The sequence below is a fragment of the Oncorhynchus kisutch genome, linkage group LG8 (assembly GCF_002021735.2).
Source record: "Oncorhynchus kisutch isolate 150728-3 linkage group LG8, Okis_V2, whole genome shotgun sequence".
Classification (NCBI taxonomy): domain Eukaryota; kingdom Metazoa; phylum Chordata; class Actinopteri; order Salmoniformes; family Salmonidae; genus Oncorhynchus; species Oncorhynchus kisutch.
The window spans coordinates 18431597-18458571 of NC_034181.2; the positions used below are offsets into that span (position 1 = coordinate 18431597).

At 44.9% G+C, this 26975-nt stretch overlaps 1 protein-coding gene across 2 annotated transcripts in view; it reads right to left on the reverse strand.

Moving 5' to 3' along the window:
* The window catches only part of LOC109894934 (protein patched homolog 1-like), a 142985-nt gene that overhangs the window by 92876 nt on the left and 23134 nt on the right, over positions 1-26975 (reverse strand). For both annotated transcript variants that reach the window (XM_031829750.1, XM_031829751.1), the window contains exons 3-5: positions 2927-3116; positions 2627-2696; positions 2360-2451 (exon numbers count right to left, since the gene is read on the reverse strand). In XM_031829750.1, the coding sequence (XP_031685610.1) occupies positions 2360-2451; positions 2627-2696; positions 2927-3116 (352 nt within the window). The remainder of the gene's footprint in view (positions 1-2359; positions 2452-2626; positions 2697-2926; positions 3117-26975) is intronic.

Below are 26975 nucleotides of genomic sequence, written 5' to 3' on the forward strand. Positions count from 1 at the left end.
TGTATAATGTATGATGTATATAATGTGTGATGTGTATTATTTGTGATGTGTACAATGTGTGATGAAATGTGTATAATGTATGATGTGTACAGCATATGATGTGCATAAAGTGTGATGTGATGTGTATACTGTATGATGTGTAGAATGTATGATGTGTAGAATGTCTGGTGTGTATAATGTGTGGAGTGTATAATGTGTGGAGTGTATAATGTGTGATGTGTATAATGTGTCAAATGTGTGGTGTGATGTGTATAAAGTATGATATGTAGAATGTGTGATGTGATGTGTATAATGTATGATGTGTATAATGTATGATATGAATAATGAGTGATGTGTATAATGAGTGATGTGTATAATGTGTGATGTGTATAATGTGTATAATGTATGATATGTATAATGTGTATAATGTATGATATGTATAATGTGTATAATGTATGATATGTATAATGTGTATAATGTATGATATGTATAATGTGTATAATGTATGATATGTATAATGTGTGATATGTAAAATGTATGATGTGTATCATGTGTTATGTGTATAATGAGTGATGTGTATCATGTGTTATGTGTATAATGAGTGATGTGTATCATGTGTTATGTGTATAATGAGTGATGTGTGTAATGAGTGATGTGTATAATGAGTGATGTGTATCATGTGTTATGTGTATAATGAGTGATGTGTATAATGAGTGATGTTTATAATGAGTAATGTGTGATGTGTATAATGGGTGATATGTGTAATTAGTGATGTGTATAATGAGTGATGTGTATAATGAGTGATGTGTATAATGAGTGATGTGTATAATGAGTGATATGTAAAATGTATGTTGTTTATAATGAGTGATGTGTGTAATGAGTGATGTGTATAATGAGTGATGTGTGTAATGAGTGATGTGTGTAATGAGTGAGGTGTATAATGAGTGATGTGTGTAATGAGTGATGTGTATAATGAGTGATGTGTATAATGAGTGATGTGTATAGTGAGTGATGTTTATAATGAGTGATGTGTGTAATGTGTGATGTTTATAATGAGTGATGTGTATAATGAGTGATGTGTATAATGAGTGATGTGTATAATGAGTGATGTGTGTAATGTGTGATGTTTATAATGAGTGATGTGTATAATGAGTGATGTGTATAATGAGTGATGTGTATAATGAGTGATGTTTATAATGAGTGATGTGTATAATGAGTGATGTGTATAATGAGTGATGTTTATAATGAGTGATGTGTATAATGAGTGATGTTTATAATGAGTGATGTGTGTAATGAGTGATGTTTATAATGAGTGATGTGTGTAATGAGTGATGTGTATAATGAGTGATGTGTATAATGAGTGATGTGTATAATGAGTGATGTGTATAATGAGTGATGTGTATAATGAGTGATGTGTATAATGAGTGATATGTAAAATGTATGTTGTTTATAATGAGTGATGTGTGTAATGAGTGATGTGTATAATGAGTGATGTGTGTAATGAGTGATGTGTGTAATGAGTGAGGTGTATAATGAGTGATGTGTGTAATGAGTGATGTGTATAATGAGTGATGTGTATAATGAGTGATGTGTATAGTGAGTGATGTTTATAATGAGTGATGTGTGTAATGTGTGATGTTTATAATGAGTGATGTGTATAATGAGTGATGTGTATAATGAGTGATGTGTATAATGAGTGATGTGTGTAATGTGTGATGTTTATAATGAGTGATGTGTATAATGAGTGATGTGTATAATGAGTGATGTGTATAATGAGTGATGTTTATAATGAGTGATGTGTATAATGAGTGATGTGTATAATGAGTGATGTTTATAATGAGTGATGTGTATAATGAGTGATGTTTATAATGAGTGATGTGTATAATGAGTGATGTGTGTAATGAGTGATGTGTGTAATGAGTGAGGTGTATAATGAGTGATGTGTGTAATGAGTGATGTGTATAATGAGTGATGTGTATAATGAGTGATGTGTATAGTGAGTGATGTGTGAAATGTGTGATGTGTATAATGAGTGATGTGTGTAATGAGTGATGTGTATAATGAGTGATGTGTGAAATGTGTGATGTGTATAATGAGTGATGTGTGTAATGAGTGATGTGTATAATGAGTGATGTGTATAGCGAGTGATGTTTATAATGAGTGATGTGTATAATGAGTGATGTGTATAGCGAGTGATGTTTATAATGAGTGATGTGTATAATGAGTGATGTGTATAGCGAGTGATGTTTATAATGAGTGATGTGTGTAATGAGTGATGTGTATAATGAGTGATGTGTATAATGAGTGATGTGTATAATGAGTGATGTGTATAATTAATGAGTGATGTGTATAATGAGTGATGTCTGTAATGTGTACTCACGGGAGGTAGACCATTCCAGACTGGAGCTTGGCTCCCTCCCAGAAACAGTCCAGCGGAGTGATGATGAGACAGGGGAGGAGCTTTTCAATGATCTGACAGGAGAATGCAGACACCATGTTACCACTGATGCTATAATCAGTACAGTAGAACAACAACAGCAGAAACCACGTGACCACTGACGCTCTACTAATCACATTCTATTCCTCTGTATGAGAGGCAGTGTTTGGTGTAGAAAGAGAGAGACAAACTCAGTTCACTCATGTTTACCTGGTTCACAAAATGAGCTTCAGTATCCATTTCTCCTGATTTGTAGCATAAATGTTCCAATTTCCATTGTCTGAAATGGAGGCATTCAATATATCACTTGCACAACAGCTTTGAACAATCTAAAACATAATTTGTTTGAATGTGTGTGTGTGTGTGTGTGTGTGTGTGTGTGTGTGTGTGTGTGTGTGTGTGTGTGTGTGTGTGTGTGTTAGAGTGTCACCTGTTATAGCGGCGAACGTGCACTCAGCTGGTGTGTGTGTATGCGTGCATGTAAGTACAGTGTGTGTTGGTGTGTGTTACCTGTTAAAGAGGTAAACGTGCACTTGGCTGGCACTGATGGCTGAGTCCAGGTGTTGTTGTAGCGCCTCCAAAGTGAGCACGTTAGCGCCCTCCTGGCGTGGTGCCTGAATCATCAGCTGGGGACTGAACATGGACTCCTCGCCCATCTTCAGACGTGTGTATTTCAGCTCCTGATTCACCCTGCCGCCCACTGCACACCAGAGTACAGACACACAGTCAGTATTGTATGTACACACACCAACACATATTACATACACAACTTTCAGAACCTGGTCTGATGTACAAAAACACACAACCTTCTATAACAAATTATAAAATCACATTAATGTATATACATCAGCCTTCCTGAAAGAACAATAATGCATGTGATGACTTGTCAGCCCCGGTTACCAATATCTTTTCCAATAGCCTTAGAATGTCAGTACAGTGTCATAAAATGCCAGTCTCTACCTCAGTATTTGATCTCTGACTCAGCCTTACAAAGACAAAAAAGGAGGGAGAAAGTCGTTTTTCCATCCCCTTCCTCCCTCACTAGCTAGCATGGTGGGGCTAAGTCGTGTACGTGAGCTCCGAGCCCCAACAGCTTCAAAAGCAGCCTTTCAGTACCAGCCATGCCTCTCTACCTCGCAAAGTCCTCCAAACCTGCTAGCCACGGCTTCGCTCTGACATACTGTTACATTTACATAAAGGTACAAGATAACACTATCCATTTTTTGAAGAGTGATTTTTCCCTATAGGATGAGACATCATTGTCTCCAGCTCTGTCTCTGAAGGACAAGTCAGACCAGTAGAACGTAAGCCGTATGCTGCAGGTAGCCGTCCTATCACTCCTGACCAGAGAACATCGGCCATCAATTCCTGTTATTTTCCAGATGGTTCCACAAGTTAATCTACTGTGTATGGCCGACATCCATTAGCCCTGCTTAAAGCTCGAACCCCTATGTTGTGAAACAGCCACGCCCGTTTGGGATATTACAACAACAAAGAAGTCACTTCCTCGATCATCACTGCATGCGTTTCATAAAACAGCAGAATATCTACTAGAGCTCGACCAATTAATCCGAATGGATGATTAATTAGGGCCGATTTCAAGTTTTCATAACAATCGGAAATCTGTATTTTTTTGACGACGATTTTGCCAATGTTTTTTTTTACAACTTTATTTAACGAGGCATGTCAGTTAAGAACACATTCTTATTTTCAATGATGGCCTAGGAACGGTGGGTTAACTGCCTTGTTCAGGGGCAGAACGACAGATTTTTACCTTGTCAGCTCAGGGATTCAATCTTGCAACCTTATGGTTAACTAGTCCAACGCTCTAACCACCTGCCTCACGAGGAGCCTGCCTGTTACGCGAATGCAGTAAGAATCCAAGGTAAGTTGCTAGCTAGCATTAAACTTATCATATAAAAAACAATCAATCAATCATAATCACTAGCTATAAATACACATGGTTGATGATATTAATAGTTTATCTAGCGTGTCCTGCGTTGCATATAGTCGATGTGGTGCGCATTCGCGAAAAAGGACTTTCGTTGCTCCAACGTGTACCTAACCATAAACATCAATGCCTTTCTTAAAATCAATACACAGAAGTATATATTTTTAAACCTGCATATTTACTGTAGCTAAAAGAAAGGTGAGCAGGCAATATTAACCAGGTGAAATTGTCACTTCTCTCGTGTTCATTGCAAGCAGAGTCAGGGTACATGCAACAGTTTGGGCTGCCTGGCTCATTGCGAACTAATTTGCCAGAATTTTATGTAATTATGACATAACATTGAAGGTTGTGCAATGTAACAGGAATATTTAGACTTAGAGATGCCATCCATTAGATAAAATACAGAACGGTTCCGTATTTCACTGAAATAATAAATGTTTTGTTTCGAAATGATGAAATGGTCCAGATTCAACCATTTTCATGACCAAAGGTTCGTATTTCTGTGTGTTATTATGTTATAATTAAGTCTATAATTTGATAGAGCAGTCTGACTGAGTGATGGTAGGCACCAGCAGGCTCGTACGCATTCATTCAAACAGCACTTTCGTGCATTTCGCCATCAGCTCTTTGCTGTTTATGACTTCAAGCCTATCAACTCCCGAGATTAGGCTGGTGTAAACGATGTGAAATGGCTAGCTAGTTAGCGGGGTGCGTGAAAATATCGTTTCAAACGTCACTCGCTCTGAGACTTGGAGTAGTTGTTCCCCTTGCTCTGCATGGGTAACGCTGCTTCGAGGGTGGCTGTTGTCGATGTGAAATACAAATGGTATAGAGAGAAATAGTCCTATAATTCCTATAATAACTACAACCTAAAACTTCTTACCTGGGAATATTGAAGACTCATGTTAAAAAGAACCACCAGCTTTCATATGTTCTCATGTTCTGAGCAAGGAACTTAAACATTAGCTTTCTTACATGGCACATATTGCACTTTTACTTTCTTCTCCAACACTTTGTTTTTGCATTATTTAAACCAAATTGAACATGTTTCATTATTCATTTGAGGCTAAATTGATTTTATTGATGTATTATATTAAGTTAAGTTAAAATAAGTGTTCATTCAGTATTGTTGTAATTATCAGTATTACAAATAAATAAATAAAATCACCCGATTAATCGGTATCTGCTTTTTTTTGTTCTTCCAATAGTCGGTATCGGCGTTGAAAAATCATAATCGGTCGACCTCTAATATCTACAGTAATTGTTTTTTACAGACAGCTGCTGGACTCTCCTCTCCTCTTTCATAAGCAAAACAATAACAAAAGGTGTATTCTTGCTTTAAATCCAGACATCACTGCCTCTGTCCTCCAGAATCGTAGCTGGTGAGGTTGACACAGAGCATTTCAACAAAGTCTCTTTACCACAGATCATCTCTGCTCACCATTTAGCATTGGCAGACTAACATGATGTAGAATGTCAAGACATGTTGGTGTTTCAACAGCCATGCCACTGGCTGGCACATCGTTGGTTCAATTTGACTGGGACAACTTTGTGTATGCACACCTGTGTAAAAGTCCTTCCGCCAGTGTGTGTTTGTTTGATGAAAATATGCACCAAGTGCAGTCCTCTCTGCGTGTGTGCGTGTGTGTGCGTGTGTGTGTGTGTGTGTGTGTGTGTGTGTGTGTGTGTGTGTGTGTGAGAAAGCTGTGTGAAAATCTGTTTAGTTTTATATTCTACAATCCAATTGAACAATTGTTCGACTACAATTCCTGATTCAAACGTAGGTGGAATATTGTCAGCATATTGTAATCGTGTTAAAGTTAAGCATGCTAATCTGTCTGGGCCAGACCACACAGTCAGACCAGAGAGCAACATGGAGGGAGGGGGCCATGTCTGGCCGTATTAGGGAAACACACTCAAAAGAAAATTCTCGACCCAAACACAGCGCCCCCATCTGATCTGGTTTGAGAGCATGCTTAGAATCACCATTATAAATAGCAGGCCTGAGTTAACCAAAGACGGGTGGTGACATGCTTTTTACTGCTCACTCCCATTGTAACGGTTCTCTTGTGGTGAAGGAGAGTCGGACCAAAATGCGGCGTGTAGATTGCGATCCATGTTTAATAAACAAACGTAAAACACGAATCAATACAAACACTACAAAACAAAGAACGTAACGATAACAGTTCTATCTGGTGAAAACACAGAGACAGGAACAATCACCCACCAACACACAGTGAAACACGGGCTTCCTAAATATGGTTCCCAATCAGAGACAATGACTAACACCTGCCTCTGATTGAGAACCATATCAGGCCAGACATAGAAATAGACAAACTAGACATGAAACATATAATGCCCACTCAGCTCACACCCTGACCAACCAAAACATAGAAATATACAAAGTAAACTATGGTCAGGGTGTGACACCCTCTTCTCCCCTCATCTACATAAACCTACATGGAACTGATTTACCTACACCTGCAAGGAACTGACCTAACTACACCTGCATGGAACTGATCTAACTACACCTGTATAGAACTGATCTAACTACACCTGTATAGAACTGATCTAACTACACCTACATGGAACTGATCTACCTACACCTGCATGGAACTGATCTACCTACACCTGCATGGAACTGATCTACCTACACCTACATGGAACTGATCTAACTACACCTGCGTGGAACTGATCTAACTACACCTGCATGGAACTGATCTAACTACACCTGTATAGAACTGATCTACCTACACCTACATGGAACTGATCTAACTACACCTGCATGGAACTGATCTACCTACACCTACATGGAACTGATCTAACTACACCTGTATAGAACTGATCTACCTACACCTGCATGGAACTGATCTACCTACACCTGCATGGAACTGATCTACCTACACCTGTATGGAACTGATCTACCTACACCTACATGGAACTGATCTAACTACACCTGCATGGAACTGATCTACCTACACCTACATGGAACTGATCTACCTACACCTGCATGGAACTGATCTACCTACACCTGTATGGAACTGATCTACCTACACCTGCATGGAACTGATCTAACTACACCTGCATGGAACTGATCTACCTACACCTGCATGGAACTGATCTAACTACACCTGCATGGAACTGATCTACCTACACCTACATGGAACTGATCTACCTACACCTGCATGGAACTGATCTAACTACACCTGCATGGAACTGATCTACCTCTGACCTCCAACACAGGGCCAGGTCCTCTCTGACCTCCAACACAGGGCCAGGTCCTCTCTGACCTCCAACACAGGGCCAGGTCCTATGAGGGCCAGGTCCTCTCTGAACTCCTGACCTATACTGTACTGTTCTCTGCTGTTCTCTGCTGTTCTGTGCTGTTCTGTACTGTGCTGTGCTGTGCTGTTTTGTGCTGTTCTGTGCTGTTCTGTGCTGTTCTGTGCAGTTCTGTAATGTGATGTTCTGTTCTGTGCAGATCTGTTCTGTACTGTGCTGTGCTGAACTGTTCTCTCCTGTGCTATTCTGTGCTGTTCTGTTCTTAACTGGGCTGTGGTGTCCTGTGCTGTGATATGCTGTGCTGTGGTGGGTTGTGGTGTGCTGTAGTGTGATGGGATGTGCTGTGCAGTAGTGGGCTGTGCTGTGCTGTGGTGTGTTGACTAGACTAGAGTAGAGTCACAACATAGGGTTCCCATAGCCAGTGAGTCAGTCTCCTCCACAACACAGGGTTCCCCTAGCCAGTCAGTTAGTCTCCTCCACAACATAGGGTTCCCCCAGTCAGTGAGTCAGTCTCCTCCACAACATAGGGTTCCCCTAGTCAGTGAGTCAGTCTCCTCAACAACATAGGGTTCCCCAGTCAGTCAGTCTGTCAGTCTGTCAGTCTCCTCCACACCATTGGGTTCCCCAGCCAGTCAGTCTCCTTCACAACATAGGGTTTCCCCAGTCAATGAGTCAGTCTCCTCCACAACATAGGTTTCCCCAGTCAGTGAGTCAGTCTCCTCCACAACATAGGGTTCCCCAGTCAGTCAGTCAGTCTGTCAGTCTGTCAGTCAATCAGTTTACTCCACAACACAGGGTTCCCCCAGTCAGTCAGTGAGTCAGTCTCCTCAACAACATAGGGTTCCCCTAGCCAGTCAGTCATCTCCTCAACAACATTGGGTTCCCCAGTCAGTGAGTCAGTCTCCTCCACAGCATAGGGATCCCCAGTCAGTGAGTCAATCTCTTACACAACACAGGGTTCCCCTAGCCAGTCAATCAGTCTCTTCCACAACATAGGGTTCTCCCAGTCAGTCAGTCTCCTCAAGTACATAGAGTTCCCTCAGTCAGTCAGTCTCCTCCACAGCATTGGGTTCCCACAGTCAATGAGTCAGTCTCCTCCGCAACATTGGATTCCCCCAGTCAGTGAGTCAGTCTCCACAACTACATATGGTTCCCCCAGTCAGTGAGTCAGTCTCCTCAACAACATAGGGTTCCACAGTCAGTCAGTCTCCTCCACAACATAGGATTCCCTCAGCCAGTCAGTCAGTCAGTCAATCTCTTCCACAACACAGGGTTCCCCAGTCAGTCAGTCTCCTCCACAACATAGGGTTCCCTCAGCCAGTCAGTCAGCCAGTCAGTCAGTCAGTCTCCTCCACAACATAGGGTTCCCTCAGCCAGTCAATCTCTTCCACAACACAGGGTTCCCCAGTCAGTCAGTCTCCTGTCATCTTCACGACAGCCATGATGCAGTTCACGCTTACCCCACCACTTCTTAATAGAAAAACAGCACACATCCACCAATGCCAACGGAACAAGGCAGTGTGTGTGTGTGTGTGTGTGTGTGTGTGTGTGTGTGTGTGTGTGTGTGTGTGTGTGTGTGTGTGTGTGTGTGTGTGTGTGTGTGTGTGTGTGACTGCGTTCCGAGCCTTCAGTGAGGGCATTCAGTTTGTTGCATAACACTAACCCCTAGTCCCCGCTATTCTCAAACCAGGGGGGGTGGGGAGAGGAGAGAGCATGTAAAAGGGAAGAGAGGAGAGAGCAGAACAGAGGGGGGGAAGAGGTGAGAGCATGTAAAAGGGGGGAGAGGAGAGAGCAGAACAGAGGGGGGAAGAGGAGAGAGCATGTAAAAGGGGGGAGAGGAGAGAGCAGAACAGAGGGGGGGAAGAGGAGAGAGCAGAACAGAGGGGGGGAAGAGGAGAGAGCAGAACAGAGGGGGGAAGAGGAGAGAGCAGGTAAAAGGGAGGAGAAGAGGAGAGAGCAGGTAAAAGGGGGGAGGAGAGACCAGGTAAAAGGAGGGGGAGAGGAGAGAGCAGGTAAAAGGAGGGGGAGAGGAGAGAGCAGGTAAAAGGGAGGAGGAGAGACCAGGTAAAAGGAGGGGGAGAGGAGAGAGCAGGTAAAAGGAGGGGGAGAGGAGAGAGCAGGTAAAAGGGGGGGAGAGGAGAGAGCAGGTAAAAGGGGGGAGGAGAGACCAGGTAAAAGGAGGGGGAGAGGAGAGAGCAGGTAAAAGGGGGGAGAAGAAGACAGAGCAGGTAAAAGGGGGAAGAGGAGAGAGCAGGTAAAGCGGGGGAGCGGGTGAAAGGGGGAGAAGAGGAGAGAGCGGGTAAAGGGGGGAGAATAGGAGGAGAGCAGGTAAAAGGTGGAGAAGAGGAGAGAGCAGGTAAAAGGTGGAGAAGAGGAGAGAGTAGGTAAAAGGGGAGAAGAGGAAAGAGTGGGTAAAGGGGGAAGAAGACGACAGAGCAGGTAAAGGGGAAGAGAAGAGGAGAGAGCAAGTAAAGGGGGGAGAAGAGGACAGAGCAGGTAAAGGGGAAGAGAAGAGGAGAGAGCAGGTAAAGGGGGGAGAAGAGGACAGAGCAGGTAAAGGGGAAGAGAAAAGGAGAGAGCAGGTAAAGGGGGGAGAAGAGGACAGAGCAGGTAAAGGGGAAGAGAAGAGGAGAGAGCAGGTAAAGGGGGAGAAGAGGAGAGAGCGGGTAAAGGGGGGAGAAGAGGAGAGAGCGGGTAAAAGGGGGAGAAGAGGAGAGAGCAGGTAAAGGGGGGAGAAGAGGAGAGAGCAGGTAAAGGGGGGGAGAAGAGGAGAGAGCGGGTAAAAGGGGGAGAAGAGGACAGAGCAGGTAAAGGGGAAGAGGAGAGAGCAGGTAAAGGGGGGAGAAGAGGACAGAGCAGGTAAAGGGGAAGAGAAGAGGAGAGAGCAGGTAAAGGGGGGAGAAGAGGAGAGAGCGGGTAAAGGGGGGAGAAGAGGAGAGAGCGGGTAAAAGGGGGGAGAAGAGGAGAGAGCAGGTAAAAGGGGGGGAGAAGAGGAGAGAGCAGGTAAAGGGGGGAGAAGAGGAGAGAGCGGGTAAAAGGGGGGAGAAGAGGAGAGAGCAGGTAAAGGGGGAGAAGAGGAGAGAGCGGGTAAAAGGGGGGAGAAGAGGAGAGAGCAGGTAAAAGGGGGGAGAAGAGGAGAGAGCAGGTAAAGGGGGGAGAAGAGGAGAGAGCAGGTAAAAGGGGGGAGAAGAGGAGAGAGCAGGTAAAAGGGGGAGAAGAGGAGAGAGCGGGTAAAAGGGGGGAGAAGAGGAGAGAGCAGGTAAAAGGGGGGAGAAGAGGAGAGAGCAGGTAAAAGGGGGGAGAAGAGGAGAGAGCAGGTAAAAGGGGGGAGAAGAGGAGAGAGCGGGTAAAGGGGGGAGAAGAGGAGAGAATGGGTAAAGGGGGAGAAGAGGAGAGAGCGGGTAAAGGGGGGAGAGAGGACAGAGCGGGTAAAGGGGAAGAGGAGAGAGCAGGTAAAGGGGAAGAGGAGAGAGCAGGTAAAGGGGGGAGAAGAGGACAGAGCAGGTAAAGGGGAAGAGAAGAGGAGAGAGCAGGTAAAGGGGGGAGAAGAGGGACAGAGCAGGTAAAGGGGAAGAGAAGAGGAAGCAGAGCAGGTAAAGGGGGGAGAAGGAGAGACAGAGCAGGTAAAGGGGAAGAGAAAAGGAGAGAGCAGGTAAAGGGGGGAGAAGAGGACAGAGGCAGGTAAGGGAAGAGAAGAGGAGAGAGCCCGGGTAAAGGGGGGAGAAGAGGAGAGAGCGGGTAAAAGGGGGGAGAAGAGGAGAGAGCAGGTAAAGGGGGGAGAAAGAGGAGAGAGCGGGTAAAAGGGGGGGAGAAGAGGAGAGAGCAGGTAAAGGGGGGGAGAAGAGGAGAGAGCGGATATAAAGGGGGGAGAAGAGGAGAGAGCAGGTAAAAGGGGGGAGAAGAGGAGAGAGCAGGTAAAGGGGGGAGAAGAGGAGAGAGCAGGTAAAAGGGGGGAGAAGAGGAGAGAGCAGGTAAAAGGGGGGAGAAGAGGAGAGAGCGGGGTAAAAGGGGGAGAAGAGGAGAGAGCAGGTAAAAGGGGGGAGAAGAGGAGAGAGCAGGTAAAAGGGGGGAGAAGAGGAGAAAGCAGGTAAAAGGGGGGAGAAGAGGAGAGAGCGGGGGTAAAGGGGGGAGAAGAGGAGAGAACGGGTAAAGGGGGAGAAGAGGAGAGAGTGGGTAAAAAGGGGGAGAAGAGGAGAGAGCAGGTAAAAGGGGGGAGAAGAGGAGAGAGCAGGTAAAGGGGGGAGAAGAGGAGAGAGCAGGTAAAAGGGGGGAGAAGAGGAGAGAGCAGGTAAAAGGGGGGAGAAGAGGAGAGAGCAGGTAAAAGGGGGGAGAAGAGGAGAGAGCGGGTAAAAGGGGGGAGAAGGGGATTCTAAGGAGCTGACATCACACCCCACCCAACCTCCCCCTCGTAGCTCTGCGGTCTTCTCTCTCTCTCTCTCTCTCTCTCTTTCTCTCTCAATACAAAGGGCTTTATTGGCACAGGGAACATATGTTAACATTGCCAAAGCAAGTGAAATAGATAATAAATAAAGTGAAATAAACAATCAAAAATAAACAGTAACAGCAACATTACACTCACAAAATTTCCAATTGAAAACAGACATTTCAAATGTCATATTTCACGCAATAGATACGGGAGTTTATAACAATTATTTGGTGGTCTGTGTAATCTGAGGGAAATATGTGTCTCTAATATTGTCATACGTTTGGCAGGAGGTTAGGAAGTGCAGTTCAGTATCCACCTCATGTTGTGTGCAGTGTGCACATAGCCTGTCTTCTCTTGATTGCCAGGTCTGCCTACATCAGCCTCTCTCAAAGCTCTCCTTAATTTTGGGTCATTCACAGTGGTCAAGTATTCTGTCACTGTGTACTCCCTGTTTATGGCCAAATAGCATTCTAGTATGCAATGTTTTTTTGTTAATTCTTTCCAATATTTCCAATAATTATATTTTTGTTGTCTCGTGATTTGGTTGGGTCTAATTGTGTTGTTGTCCTGCTGTCCTGTGGGGTCTGTTTGTGTTTGTGAATAGAGCCCCAAGACCCGCTTGCTAACGGGACTCTTCTCCAGGTTCATCTCTCTGTAGGTGATGGCTTTGTTATGGAAGGTTTGAGAATCACTTCCTTTTAGGTGGTTGTAGAATTTAACAGCTTTTTTCTGGATTTTGATAATTCTGCTCTGTATGCATTTTTGGTGTTTTACATTGTACACGGAGGATATTTTTCCAGAATTCTGCATGCAGAGTCTCAATTTGGTATTTGTCCCATTTTGTGAATGATTTGTTGGTGAACAGACCCGAGACCTCACAACCATAAAGGGCAATGGGTTCTATAACTGATTCCAGTATTTTTAACCAGATCCTAATTGGGATGTCAAATTGGATGTTTCTTTTGATGGCGTAGAAGGCACTTCTTGCCTTGTCTCTCAGAACGTTCACAGCTTTGTGGAAGTTACCTGTGCAGCTGAAGTTTGGGTTGAGGTATGTATAGTTTTTTGTGTGCTCTAGGGCAATTTTGTCTAGATGGAATTTTTATTTGTGGCAACTGGACCTTTTTGGAACACTATTATTTTTGTCTTACTGAGATTGACTGTTAGGGCCCAGGTCTGAGAATCTGTTTAGACGATCTAGGTGCTGCTGTAGGCCCTTATTGGTTGGGGACAGAAGAACCAGATAATCAGCAAACAGGAGACATTTTGAATTCAGATTCTAGCAGGGTGAGGCCAGGTGCTGCAGACTGTTCTAGTGATCTCTCCAATTCGTTAATATATTTGTTGAAGAGAGTGGGGTTCAAGCTGCATCCCTGTCTCACACCATGGCTCTCTGGAAAGAAATGTGTGTGTTTTTGCCAATTTTAACAGCACACTTGTTGTTTGTGTACATGGATTTTATAATCTGCTATCCATTCATTTGTATAGCAGAACTTCGTACCAAATTGAGTCAAAAGCTTTTTTGAAATCAACAAAGCATGAGAAGATTTTGCCTTTGTTTTGGCTGGTTTGCTTGTCAATTAGGTTGTACAGGGTGAATACATGGTCTGTGGTGCGGTAATTTGGTAAAAGCCAATTTGACATATGCTCAGTACTTTGTTTTCACTGAAGAAATGTATGAGTCTGCTGTTAATGATAATGCAGAGAATTTCCCCAAGGTTGCTGTTGACGCATATCCCCAGTAGTTGTTGAGGTCAAATATGACTCCACTTTTGTGGATTGGGGTCATCAGTCAATGGTTCTAAATATTGGGGAACATGCCAGAGCTGGAATTTGTGGTCTGTATATTTTATTATTTCATTGAGGATACCATCAAGACCAGAGGCCTTTTTAGGTTGGAGGGTTTGTATTTTGTCCTGTAGTGCATTCAATGTCATTTGAAAATCCTGTGGGTTCTGGTATTCTTCAATAGTTGATTCTAAGTATTGTATTTGATCACGTATATGTTTTGCTGTTTGTTCTTTGTTATAGAGCCAAAAAGATTGTAGGAGTGGTTTATCCATACATCTCAGTTTTGTATTGATACAGTGCATCCATCCGGTAATTATTCAGATCATTTTTTTCCACATTTTGTTATGTTACAGCCTTATTCTGAAATTGATTCAATGATTTATTTTTCTCAACAATCTACACACATAATGAAAAAGTGAAAACCGTTTTTTAGAAATTTTTGAAAATTTATTAGAAATAAAAACAGAAATACCTTATTTAAATACGTTTTCAGACCCTTTGCTATGAGACTCGAAATTGAGCTCAAGTGCATCCTCTTTCCATTGATAATTCTTGAGATGTTTCTACAAGTTGATTGGAGTCCATCTGAGATAAAAACAATTTGATTGGACATGATTTGGAAAGGCACACGCCTGTCTATATAAAGTCCCACAGTTGACAGTGCATGTTAGAGCAAAAACAAAGCCATGAGGTCAAAGAAATAGAGCTGGATTGTGTCGAGGCACAGATCTGGGGAAAGGTACAAAAAACGTCTGCTGCATTGAAGGTCCCCAGGAAAACCCATGGCCTCCATCATTCTTAAATAGAAGAAGTTTGGAACCACCAAGACTCTTCCTAGAGCTGGCCCCCCGGCCAAACTCAGCAATCGTGAGAGAAGGGCCTTGGTCAAGGAGGTGATAAAGAACCATGGTCTCTGGCAGAGCTCCTCTGTGGAGATGGGAGAACCTTCCAGAAGGACAACCATCTCTGCCTGATGGAAGCCACTCTTCAGTAAAAGGCACATGACAGCCCACTTGGAGTTTGTCAAAAGGCAACTAAAGACTCTCAGACCATAAGAAACAAGATTTTCAGGTTTGATGAAACCAAGATTGAACTCTTTGGCCTGAATGCCAAGCATCACATCTAGAGGAAACAAGGCAGCGCTCATCACCTGGCCAATACCATCCCTAAGGTGAAGCATGGTGGTGGCAGCATCATGCTGTGGGGATGTTTTTCAGTGGAAGGAACTAGGAAACTAGTCAGGATCGAGGGAAAAATGAACGGAGCAGGGCCTCAGAGCGCTCAGGACCTCAGACTGGGTTGAAGGTTCAACTTCCAACAGGACAACAATCCGAAGGACACAGCCAAGACAACACAGGAGTGGCTTCGGGACTCTGAATGTCCTTCAGTGAACAAGCCAGACCCGATCAAACATCTCTGGAGAGACCTGAAAATAGCTGTGCAGCGACGCTCCCAATCCAACCTGACAGAGCTTGAGAGGATCTGCAGAGAACAATGGGAGAAACTCCCGAAATACAGGTGTAACATCAAACCCCAAAATAATTGAGGCTGTAATCGCTGCCAAAGGTGCTTCAACAAAGTACTGAGTAAAGGGTCTGAATACTTATGTAAATGTGATATTTCAATTTTTTTTTATACATTTGCAAACATTTCTAAAAACCAATTTAAAACTTCTTAAGGCTAGGGGGCAGTATTCGGAAGTTTGGATGACTGAGGTGCTGTTACGGCTTTCTTCCGTCGAAGGAGAGTCAGACCAAAATGCAGCGTGGTTAGTTCGATACATCTTTAATGAAGACAAAAACACGAACAATACAAAAACAATAAACGGAATGTGAAAACCTATACAGCCTATCTTGTGATAACTAACACAGAGACATGAACAATCACCCACAAAACACACAGTGAAACCCAGGCTACCTAAATATGGTTCCCAATCAGAGACAACGAGAATCACCTGACTCTGATTGAGAACCGCCTCAGGCAGCCATAGACTATGCTGGACACCCCTACTCAGCCACAATCCCAATACCCACTAAAACCCCAATACCACAACACAACACAAAATAACCCCATGTCACACCCTGGCCTGACCAAATAAATATATAAACACAAAATACTAAGACCAGGGCGTGACAGAACCCCCCCCCCCCCAAGGTGCGGACTCCCGGCCGCACACTAAAACCCATAGGGGAGGGTCCGGGTGGGCGTCTGTCCACGGTGGCGGCTCCGGCTCGGGACGTGGACCCCACTCCGACCAAGTCTTAGTCCCCTGTAACGCGTCCTTTGATTGGCGACCCTCGCCGCCGACCTAGGCCTAATAACCCTCACCAAGGACCCCACTGGACTGAGGGGCAGCTCGGGACTAAGGTAGAAGCTCAGGACTGAGGGGAAGCTCGGGACTGAGGGGAAGCTCGGGACTGAGGGGAAGCTCGGGACTGAGGGGTAGCTCGGGACTCAGGGGTAGCTCAGCTCTGAGGGGAAGCTCAGCACTGAGGGGAAGCTCAGCACTGAGGGGAAGCTCAGCACTGAGGGGAAGCTCAGCAATGAGGGGAAGCTCAGCACTGAGGGGAAGCTCAGCACTGAGAGGATGCCTAGTACCGAGAGGAAGCCCAGTACTGAGAGGAAACTCAGGTAGGTAGTAGGCTATGGCAGATCCTGGCTAGCTGGTGGTTCTGGCAGATCCTGGCTGACTGGCGGATCCTGGCTAGCTGGTGGTTCTGGCAGATACTGGCTGACTGGCGGATCCTGGCTGACTGGCGGATCTGGAAGATCATGGCTGACTGGCAGATCCTGGCTGACTGGCGGATCTGGAAGATCCTGGCTGACTGGTGGATCCTGGCTGACTGGCGGATCTGGCTGCTCCATGCAGACTGGCGGCTCTGGCTGCTCCATGCAGACTGGCAGCTCTGGCTGCTCCATGCAGACTGGCAGCTGGCAGCTCTGGCAGCTCTGGCTGCTCCATGCAGACTGGCGGCTGTGGCTGCTCCATGCAGACTGGCAGCTCTGGCTGCTCCATGCAGACTGGCAGCTCTGGCTGCTCCATGAAGACTGGCAGTTCTGGCTGCTCCATGCAGACTGGCAGCTCTGGCTGCTCCATGCAGACTGGCAGCTCTGGCTGCTCCATGCAGACTGGCAGCTCTGGCTGCTCCATGCAGGCTGGCAGCTCAGGCTGCTCCATGCAGGCTGGCAGCTCAGGCTGCTCCATGCAGGCTGGCAGCTCAGGCTGCTCCATGCAGGCTGGCAGCTCTGGCTGCGCTGAACAGGCAGGAGACTCTGGCAGCGCTGGAGAGGAGGAAGGCTCTGGCAGCGCTAAACAGGCGGGAGACTCCGGCAGCGCTGGAGAGGAGGAAGACTCTGATAGCGCTAGACAGGAGGGAGACTCCGACAGCGCTGGAGAGGAGGAAGGCTCTGGCAGCGCTGAACAGGCGAGGCGCACTGAAGGCCTGGTGCGTGGTGCTGGCACTGGGTAGAGGACATGCACAGGAAGCCTGGTGCGGGGAGCTGCCACCGGAGGACTGGTGTGTGGAGCTGGCACTGGATAGACCGGACCGTGCAGGCGCACTGGAGCTCTTGAGCACCGAGCCTGCCCAACCTTACCTGGCTCGATGCCCACTCTAGCCCGGCCAATACGAAGAGCTGATATGTAACGCACCGGGCTATGCACCCGCACTGGAGACACCGTGCACTCCACAGCATAACACGGTGCCTGCCCGATCTTTTTAGCCCCCCGGTAAGCACAGGAAGTTTGCGCAGGTCTCCTACCTGGCGTAGCCATACTCCCTGTGAGCCCCCCCCCCCCCCAATACATTTTTGGGGCTGACTCTCGGGCTTCCATCCGCGTCGCCGTGCTGCCTCTTCATACCCGCGCCTCCCCGCTTTTTCCGCCTCAAGTTCTTCCTTGGGGCGTCGATATTCACCAGGCTGTGCCCAGGGTCCTTTTCCGTCCAATATTTCCTCCCAAGTCCAGAAGTCCTTTGATCGCTGCTCCTCACGATAAACAGGGGGAGTTGGCTCAGGTCTGAACCCTGACTCTGCCACACTCTCCCTGAGCCCCCCCAATACATTTTTGGGGCTGACTTTCGGGTTTCCTTCTGCGCCGCCGTGCTTTTCTCTTCAACTTCATTCTCCTATAGCCCTCCTCGCACTGCTCCAGCGAATCCCAGGCGGGCTCCGGCACTCTCTCTGGGTCGACCGCCCACCTGTCTATTTCCTCCCAAGTAGTATAGTCCATACTCCTGCTGTCCATAACATCCTCTCATGTCCATTCCTCTTTTCGCTGCTGTTGCTGTCGCTGCCTGTCACCACGCTACTTGGTCCAGTTGTGGTGGGTGATTCTGTTACGTCTTTCTTCCGTCGAAGGAGAGTCGGACCATAATGCAGCGTGGTTGGTTCGATACATCTTTAATGAAGACAAAAACACGAACAATACAAAAACAATAAACGGAATGTGAAAACCTATACAGCCTATCTTGTGATAACTAACACAGAGACATGAACAATCACCCACAAAACACACAGTGAAACCCAGGCTACCTAAATATGGTTCCCAATCAGAGACAACGAGAATCACCTGACTCTGATTGAGAACCGCCTCAGGCAGCCATAGACTATGCTAGACACCCCTACTCAGCCACAATCCCAATACCTACTAAAACTACAATACCACAACACAACACAAAATAACCCCATGTCACACCCTGGCCTGACCAAATAAATATATAAACACAAAATACTAAGACCAGGGCGTGACAGGTGCCCAAATTAATCTGCCTGTTACTCAGGCCCAGATGCTAAGATATGCATATGCATGGTAGTATTGGATAGAAAACACTCTAAAATAATGTCTGTCAGTATAACAGAACTGATTTGGCAGGCAAAACCGCGAGGACAATCCATCCAGGAATTTTTTTTGGAGGTCATTGGACTTTCCATTACTTTTCTATGGGAAAGCCTAAATTTTAGGACCCAGATTGCAGTTCCTATGGCTTCCACTAGATGTCACCAGTCTTTAGAAATTGCTAGGTGTTTTTTTTTTATCAAATCAAATTTTATTTGTCACATACACATGGTTAGCAGATGTTAATGCGAGTGTAGCGAAATGCTTGTGCTTCTAGTTCCAACAATGCAGTAATAACCAACGAGTAATCTAACCTAACAATTCCACAACTACTACCTTATACACACAAGTGTAAAGGGATAAAGAATATGTACATAACGATATATGAATGAGTGATGGTACAGAACGGCATAGGCAAGATGCAGTAGATGGTATAGAGTACAGTATATACATATGAGAAGAGTAATGTAGGGTATATAAACATAAAGTGGCATAGTTTAAAGTGGCTAGTGATACATGTATTACATAAAGATGGCAAGATGCAGTAGATGATATAGAGTACAGTATATACATATACATATGAGATGAGTAATGTAGGGTATGTGAACATTATATTAAGTGGCATTGTTTAAAGTGGCTAATGATACATTTTTACATCAATTTCCATTATTAAATGGAGTTGAGTCAGTATGTTGGCAGTAGCCACTCAATGTTAGTGGTGGCTGTTTAACAGTCTGATGGCCTTGAGGCCTTGATGGCCTTGAGATAGAAGCTGTTTTTCAGTCTCTCGGTCCCTGCTTTGATGCACCTGTACTGACCTCGCCTTCTAGATGATAGCGGGGTGAACAGGCAGTGGCTCGGGTGGTTGTTGTCCTTGATGATCATTATGGCCTTTCTGTGGTGTAGGTGTAGGTGTCCTAGGTGTCCTGGAGGGCAGGTAGTTTGCCCCCGGTGATGCGTTGTGCAGACCTCACTACCCTCTGGAGAGCCTTACGGTTGTGGGCGGAGCAGTTGCCGTACCAGGCGGTGATACAGCCCGACAGAATGCTCTCGATCGTGCATCTGTAGAAGTTTGTGAGTGTTTTTGGTGACAAGCTGAATTTCTTCAGCCTCCTGAGGTTGAAGAGGCGCTGCTGCGCCTTCTTCACGATGCTGTCTGTGTGGGTGGACCAATTCAGTTTGTCCGTGATGTGTACGCCGAGGAACTTAAAACTTACTACCCTCTCCAGTACTGTCCCATCGATGTGGATAGGGGGGTGCTCCCTCTGCTGTTTCCTGAAGTCCTCAATCATGTCCTTTGTTTTGTTGACCTTGAGTCTCAAAGCACTTCATGACGACGGAAGTGAGAGTTATGGGGCGGTAGTTATTTAGCTCAGTTACCTTAGCTTTCTTGGGAACAGGAACAATGGTGGCCCTCTTGAAGCATGTGGGAACAGCAGACTGGGATAAGGATTCATTTAATATGTCTGTAAACACACCAGCCAGCTGGTCTGCGCATGCTCTGAGGACGCGGCTGGGGAGCCTTGCAAGGTTTAACACGTTTAAATGTTTTACTCACGCCGGCTGCAGTGAAGGAGAGTCCGCAGGTTTTGGTAGCGGGCCGTGTCAGTGGCACTGTATTGTCCTCAAAGCGGGCAAAAAATATATTTAGTCTGTCTGGGAGCAAGGCATCCTGGTCCGCGACGGGGCTGGCTTTATTTTTGTAATCCGTGATTGCCGTTGAATTGCGACTCTACTTTGTCTCTATACTGACTCTTAGCTTGTTTGATTGCAATGCGAAGGGAATAGCTACACTGTTTGTATTCAGTCATGTTTCCGGTCACCTTGCCCTGGTTAAAAGCAGTGGTTCGCGCTTTCAGTTTTGCGCGAATGCTGCCATCAATCCACGGTTTCTGGTTTGGGAATCTTTTAATTGTTGCTGTGGGTATAACATCGTCAATGCACTTGCTCGTTCACCGAATCAGCGTATTCGTCAATGTTGTTGTATCCCAATCTGCGTGATCGAAGCAGTCTTGAAGCGTGGAATCAGATTGGTCGGACCAGCGTTGAACAGACCTGAGCGTGGGAGCTTCTTGTTTTAGTCTCTGTCTGTAGGCTGGAAGCAACAAAATGGAGTCGTGGTCAGCTTTTCCAAAAGGAGGGCAGGGGAGGGCTTTATATGCGTTGTGGAAGTTAGATTAACAATGATCCAGGGTTTTACCAGCCCTGGTTGCGCAATCGATATGCTGATAGAATTTAGGGAGTCTTGTTTTCAGATTAGCCTTGTTAAAATCCCCAGCTACAATGAATGCAGCCTCAGGTTATGTGGTTTCCAGTTTACATATAGTCAAATAAAGTTCGTTCAGGGCCATCAATGTGTCTGCTTGGGGGGGAATATATACGGCTGTGATTGCAAAGAACGTTACAGTCTCTGATGTCTCTCTGGAATGCTACACTTGCTTGGATTTCATCAACCTTGTTGTCAAGAGACTGGACATTGGCGAGTAGTATGCTAGGGAGTGGTGCGCGATGTGCCCGTCTCCGGAGCCTGACCAGAAGACCGCTTCGTGCTCCGTTGTTTAGGGTCGCCGGCTGGGATCCGATCCATTGTTCTGGGTGGAAGGCAAAACACAGGATCCTTTCGGGAGAGTCATATTCCTGGTCGTAATGATGGTGAGTTGACGTTGCTCCTATATTCAGTCCTCCCGACTGTATGTAATGAAACCTAAGATGTAAGAATGTAAGAAATAACACGTAAAAAAAAAATACTGCATTGTTTCCAAGGAACGCGAAGCGAGGTGGCCATCTCTGTCGGCGCCGGAAGTCCTTCTGAAGTATTCATATTCTTTCTAAGTGTCACTCAGAAGGACTCTTGTCTTTTGGTGCGCGTGAATGATTGTGCACTTCACGTTGTTTTTCTCCGGGATTGAAAACAGATTATTCCGTCTTAAATTTTATAGATTATTTACATATTAGGGTACCTGAGGTTGGATTAGAAACGTTGTTTGAAATGTTTGGACAAATTTTACAGGTAACTTTTTAGATTCATGTTGGGCGAGTTGGAACAGGTGCATTTCTGAATCAAACGCACCAAATAAACAGACATTTTTGGTATATAAAGGACTTTATCGAAAAAAACGACCATTCATTGTGTAACTGGAACCTTTGGGATTGCAAAAAGCAGAATATCTTCAAAGATAAGCAATTTATTTTTTCGCTATTTCTGACTTTCATAATGCATCTGCTTGGTTGGAAAATGTTTTTAATGCTTTTGTATGCGGGGCGCTGTCCTCAGATAATCGCATGGTATGCTTTCCCGTAAAGCCTTTTTGAAATCTGACTAAATAGGTGGATTAACAAGAAGCTACGCTTTTAAATGACGTAAGACACTTGTATCTTCATGATTGTTTAATATTACGAATTTAGTATTTTTGAATATCACACTCTGCAATTTCATTGGATGTTGTCAAATGATCCCTGTAATGGGATTTGGGCAGTAAGGGACCCTAAGAGGTTTTTAAAGGCTGTAACGTAACAAAACGTGGAAAAAGTCAAGGGGTCTGAATACTTTCCGAATGCACTGTAACTCTTCGTGTTGATGTTTGTTTAGAGTGTTCTCTCTCTCCCTCTCTCCCTCTCTCCCTCTCTCCCTCTCTCTCTCTCTCTCCCTCTCTCTCTCTCCCTCTCTCCCTCTCTCTCTCTCTCTCTCTCCCTCTCTCCCTCTCTCTCTCTCTCTCTCTCTCTCTCCCTCTCTCTCTCTCTCTCTCCCTCTCTCTCTCTCTCCCTCTCTCTCTCTCTCTCCCTCTCTCTCTCTCTCTCGATCGTGAAATAAAAAAGACAAATGTTCAATAAAGACATTTCAAATGTCATATTTTGTGCAAATAGTTCAAGTACAAAAGGGAAAATAAATAAACATAAATATGGGTTGTATTTACCATAGTGTTTGTTCTTCACTGGTTGCCCTTTTCTTGTGGCAACAAGTCACACATCTTGCTGCTGTGATGGCACACTGTGGTATTTCACCAAGTAGATATGGAAGTTTATCTAAATTGGGTTTGTTTTCCAATTCTTTGTGGATCTGTGTAATCTGAGGGAAATATGTGTCTCTAATACTGTCATACATTTGGCAGGAGGTTAGGAAGTGCAGCTCAGTTTCCACCTCATTTTGTTGGCAGTGTGCACATAGCCTGTCTTCTCTTGAGAGCCAGGTCTGCCTACGGCGGCCTTTCTGTCTCTCCTTCCCCGTCCACATGAAAGGTTGACAGGACCCACAGTCACTTTATCCCTACCGACATGTACATATTACCTCAATTACCTCAAATTAACTGTACCCCTGAAAATTCCGGGTACCCGCTGTATATAGCCTTGTTATTGTTATTTTATTGTATTACTTTTTTAACTTTAGTTTATTTAGTAAATATTTTATTTATTTTCTTAAAACGGCATTAATGGTTAAGGGCTTGTAAGTAGGCATTTCACAGTAATGTCTACACCTGTTGTATTCGGTGCATGTGACAAATAAAATGTGATTTTACTTGTGGACGTGTTTAACTATTCTTGTGGGGACTTCTGGTCCCTGGTAAACAAACACAATTTGACCAACTGGGGACATTTTGTTTGTCCCCACAAGGTCAAATGCTATTTCTAGGGGGCTTAGGGTTAAGGTTAGAATTAGTGTTTGGGTTAGAATTCCGTTAAGGGTTAGGGTTAGGATCTAGGTTTAGTTTTACGGTTAGGAGCTAGGTTTAGGGTTAAGGTTAGGTTTTTGGGTTAAGGTTAGGGTTAGGGTTAGGTTAAGAGTATGGGTTAGAATTAGGTTTAGGGTTTAGGGAAAATAGGATTTGAATGGGACTGAATTGTGTTTCCCCACAAGGTTAGCTGTACAAAACTGTGTGTGTGGATTAGCTGGATTACGGCGATCTCAGCCAAACCCCCTGTAGTGACATGGAAGTCCCTAGAACCAGGCCACCTCACTGCCATCGACCCACCAGCGAGCCTAAGACAGCTGTCTATTTGTTTGTCTGCCCATCCATCATATTACCTTGCTCTTTTTATTTCCATATCGTAAATATCTCACCCTATTTTTGTAACCTTTATCTTCAACCATAATGTTTGCCCTCGCAACTTCAGTTATTCCCTCTCTCTCCCTCTTCCTCTCTCTCATCTCCCACATGTTTCTTAACCTGGGGACTCCCACCTGATGCTGCTGTCAATCAACGAGGAAGTCTTTGATACTTACAGGGGTCAAAGGCCAGGGTCCAACTGTACCATCAACATTCCACTCATACCCAGCCTCCCCTCACCTCATACCTAGTCCCACCTACCCTCACTTCCTCTGCCCTCATACCCAGTCCCACCTCCCCAAATACCCAGTTCCACCTCCTCTCCCCTCTCCTCCTCTCATACCCAGTCCCACCTTCCCTCCCCTCCTTTCGTACCCAGTCCCACCTCCCCTCCCCTCAAACCTAGTCCCACCTCTCCTCCTCTCATACCCAGTCCCACCTCCCCTCCCCTCATACCCAGTTCCACCTCCTATCACCTCTCATCCTCTCATACCCGGTCCCACCTCCCCTTCCCACCTTTCGTACCCAGTCCCACCTCCCCTCCTTTTGTACCCAGTCCTACCTTCCCTCCCCCATACCCAGTCCCACCTCATAGCACGAGAGAAAGACAAAGATTGACAGCGAAGGAGAGGGGTGCTGTAGTACAATACCCCCCCCCTCCTTCCAAACTGACACAAATGTGACACCCCAGCTGCCAGTGCCTCCTCCCCCCACCCTACATTACCATATGTATGACCCCTCTCCCCGAATTATGCTAATCACCTGTCCATCCCTGCAGCCCTCCAATGGGCGTATTTCGCAGTCGGCTAGCTCCCAATGCAGCCTGCCCTGGGTCCAAGGTGTACATTCACACACTCACACAGCCCTCAATGGACAGATTCTTCCACTTTGCTGCCTGCATTCACCTACCTCTCCCCTGAAGAAAACATATTCAAGTCCACTGGATTTGAGTGAGGAACGAAGAAAAAAATTGAAGGAAAGGAGTCAAATCAAAATCAAATCAAATGTATTTATATAGCCCTTCTTACATCAGCTGATATCTCAACGTGCTGTACAGAAACCCAGCCTAAACCCCAAACAGCAAGCAATGCAGGTGTAAAAGCACGGTGGCTAGGAAAAACTCCCTAGAAAGGCCAAAACCTAGGAAGAAACCTAGAGAGGAACCAGGCTATGAGGGGTGGCCAGTCCTCGTCTGGCTGTGCCTGATGGAGATTATTACAGAACATGGCCAAGATGTTCAAATGTTCATAAATTACCAGAATGGTCAAATAATAATAATCACGGTAGTTGTCGAGGGTGCAACAGGTCAGCACCTCAGGAGTAAATGTCAGTTGGCTTTTCATAGTCGATCATTGAGAGTATCTCTGAGAGTATCTCTCTAAGGAGTGTCTGTGTGTGTGTGTGTGTGTGTGTGTGTGTGTGTGTGTGTGTGTGTGTGTGTGTGTGTGTGTGTGTGTGTGTGTGTGTGTGTGTGTGTGTGTGTGTGTGTGTGTGTGTGTGTGTGTGTGTGTGTGTGTGTGTGTGTGTGTGTGTGTGTGTGTGTGTGTGTGTGTGTGGGCATGCATGAAGTTTAGGAGCACCAAAATGTTCAAACCAAAATACTAAATATGTCATTGGAGCAAGGAACACAAGCATTTCGCTACACCTGCAATAACATCTGCTAAATGTGTGCATGTGACCAATACAATTTGATTTGATTTGAATTGGTTTGAGAAACAAAAAGCGAACTAGAGATACAATTTTTTATTCATTGAGATACAGCCTATATTGGTTCTATATGAATTCTAGCTACAATTGAAGAAAATGTTGTGCCCTAAAAACTAATATATAGCACTGTAAATACATTTGTTTATTTTAAAAACTAAAATGCTAATACCAATACCATTGAATTTCAATGTCATTGAAATTACAAAGTCATTTGTGGAATATTAGGTTCCTATTGAGATGTATTATGTTGAAAAGTGTCTATAAATTCTCTATAAAACGTCAAGTTAGTTAACAAGAGATTTGTCATTCATTCATTGCTATGATCATTGATCTCCTGAAGATCCCTTTCCTTTCTTTCTGTGCCCCTACATGTTTAGATATAAAGTTACCAGGTTGTTAGCTAGCTAACCATTGAGGTAACATGACTGAACAAAGTGTAAACAAATGGTTAAGGACGTCGATGCTCAAGTCGTTTTAGAATGGCCCACAACATGGTTTATGAATAAAACATTGTCCCGCCGATCCGCTATAGGAAGATAAAAAATATTGCACCGGTAATATGGGTCAGGTGTTTTGACCTGGTTGGGCTTGAAGTAAGAAGCAGACATTAAAAACAGAAGATTGTGATGGGAAACTACCGATGGCGCATGAAGCCGGAAGCGCGCCCTATTGCTGAATGGAGCTGAATGGCACCCAAAAAAATGTATAAGGATGAAGTGGATATAACTAGCAAAGGATTATGGTCGATGTAGTCATTTTCATCCTGCCTGAGAGACATGTGTAAAGAGCGAGCCTCCTTGTAGCCTGCCGGCCCGTGATTGGTCTGTCAGCACGTGGTCCTGTGTGACGACAAATGTAGTAGTCAGAATGGATCACTGTTTAATTAAATATGTCGAGTTGTAGCAAACTTTAAAAGAATTCACTGCAATATAGACTCACGACAGGAACCGAATTTCAATGGAGGGCTGCCTGCGCTTCAAAATCACACCCATCTCACGCGACATCCACAAGATCGTGTCCGAGGGGAAATGCAACTCTTCCCATTGAGTAAGTCACACTTGCATAACAAGTTATGCTATATTTTCAGCACCAGGTACTGTTCACCTCCTATTGATTGCACTGCGGTTTCAGCTTTACATTTCAGCACCACAAAATGGTCCGAGGCCTGCTTTATTAGTTGACTGCCTCCTGCATTCTCTCTCCTCATGAATGAAGATAAAATGTCACTTTTGCATTATTTAGGTATGGTAACTTTATTATTGGGACATTGCATTTGGGAGTTTTGCATCTCTGGTCCGAGATTTTTTTAAATAATAATAATAATTATTTTTGTTTAGGAAACAAATATTCATAATTAATTTGTGGGGGGGGGGGGGGCAAATAATATTTCTGGTGGGCCAGATTTAGCCTGCTCTGGGGTACTCGGAAACAACTGTACAGCGTAAGCTTTATCATTACAACAATTATTATCTAGAAGGAAAGAAATCATAGACGCACAGTGCTCCCAAAAATAAAACTCCTGG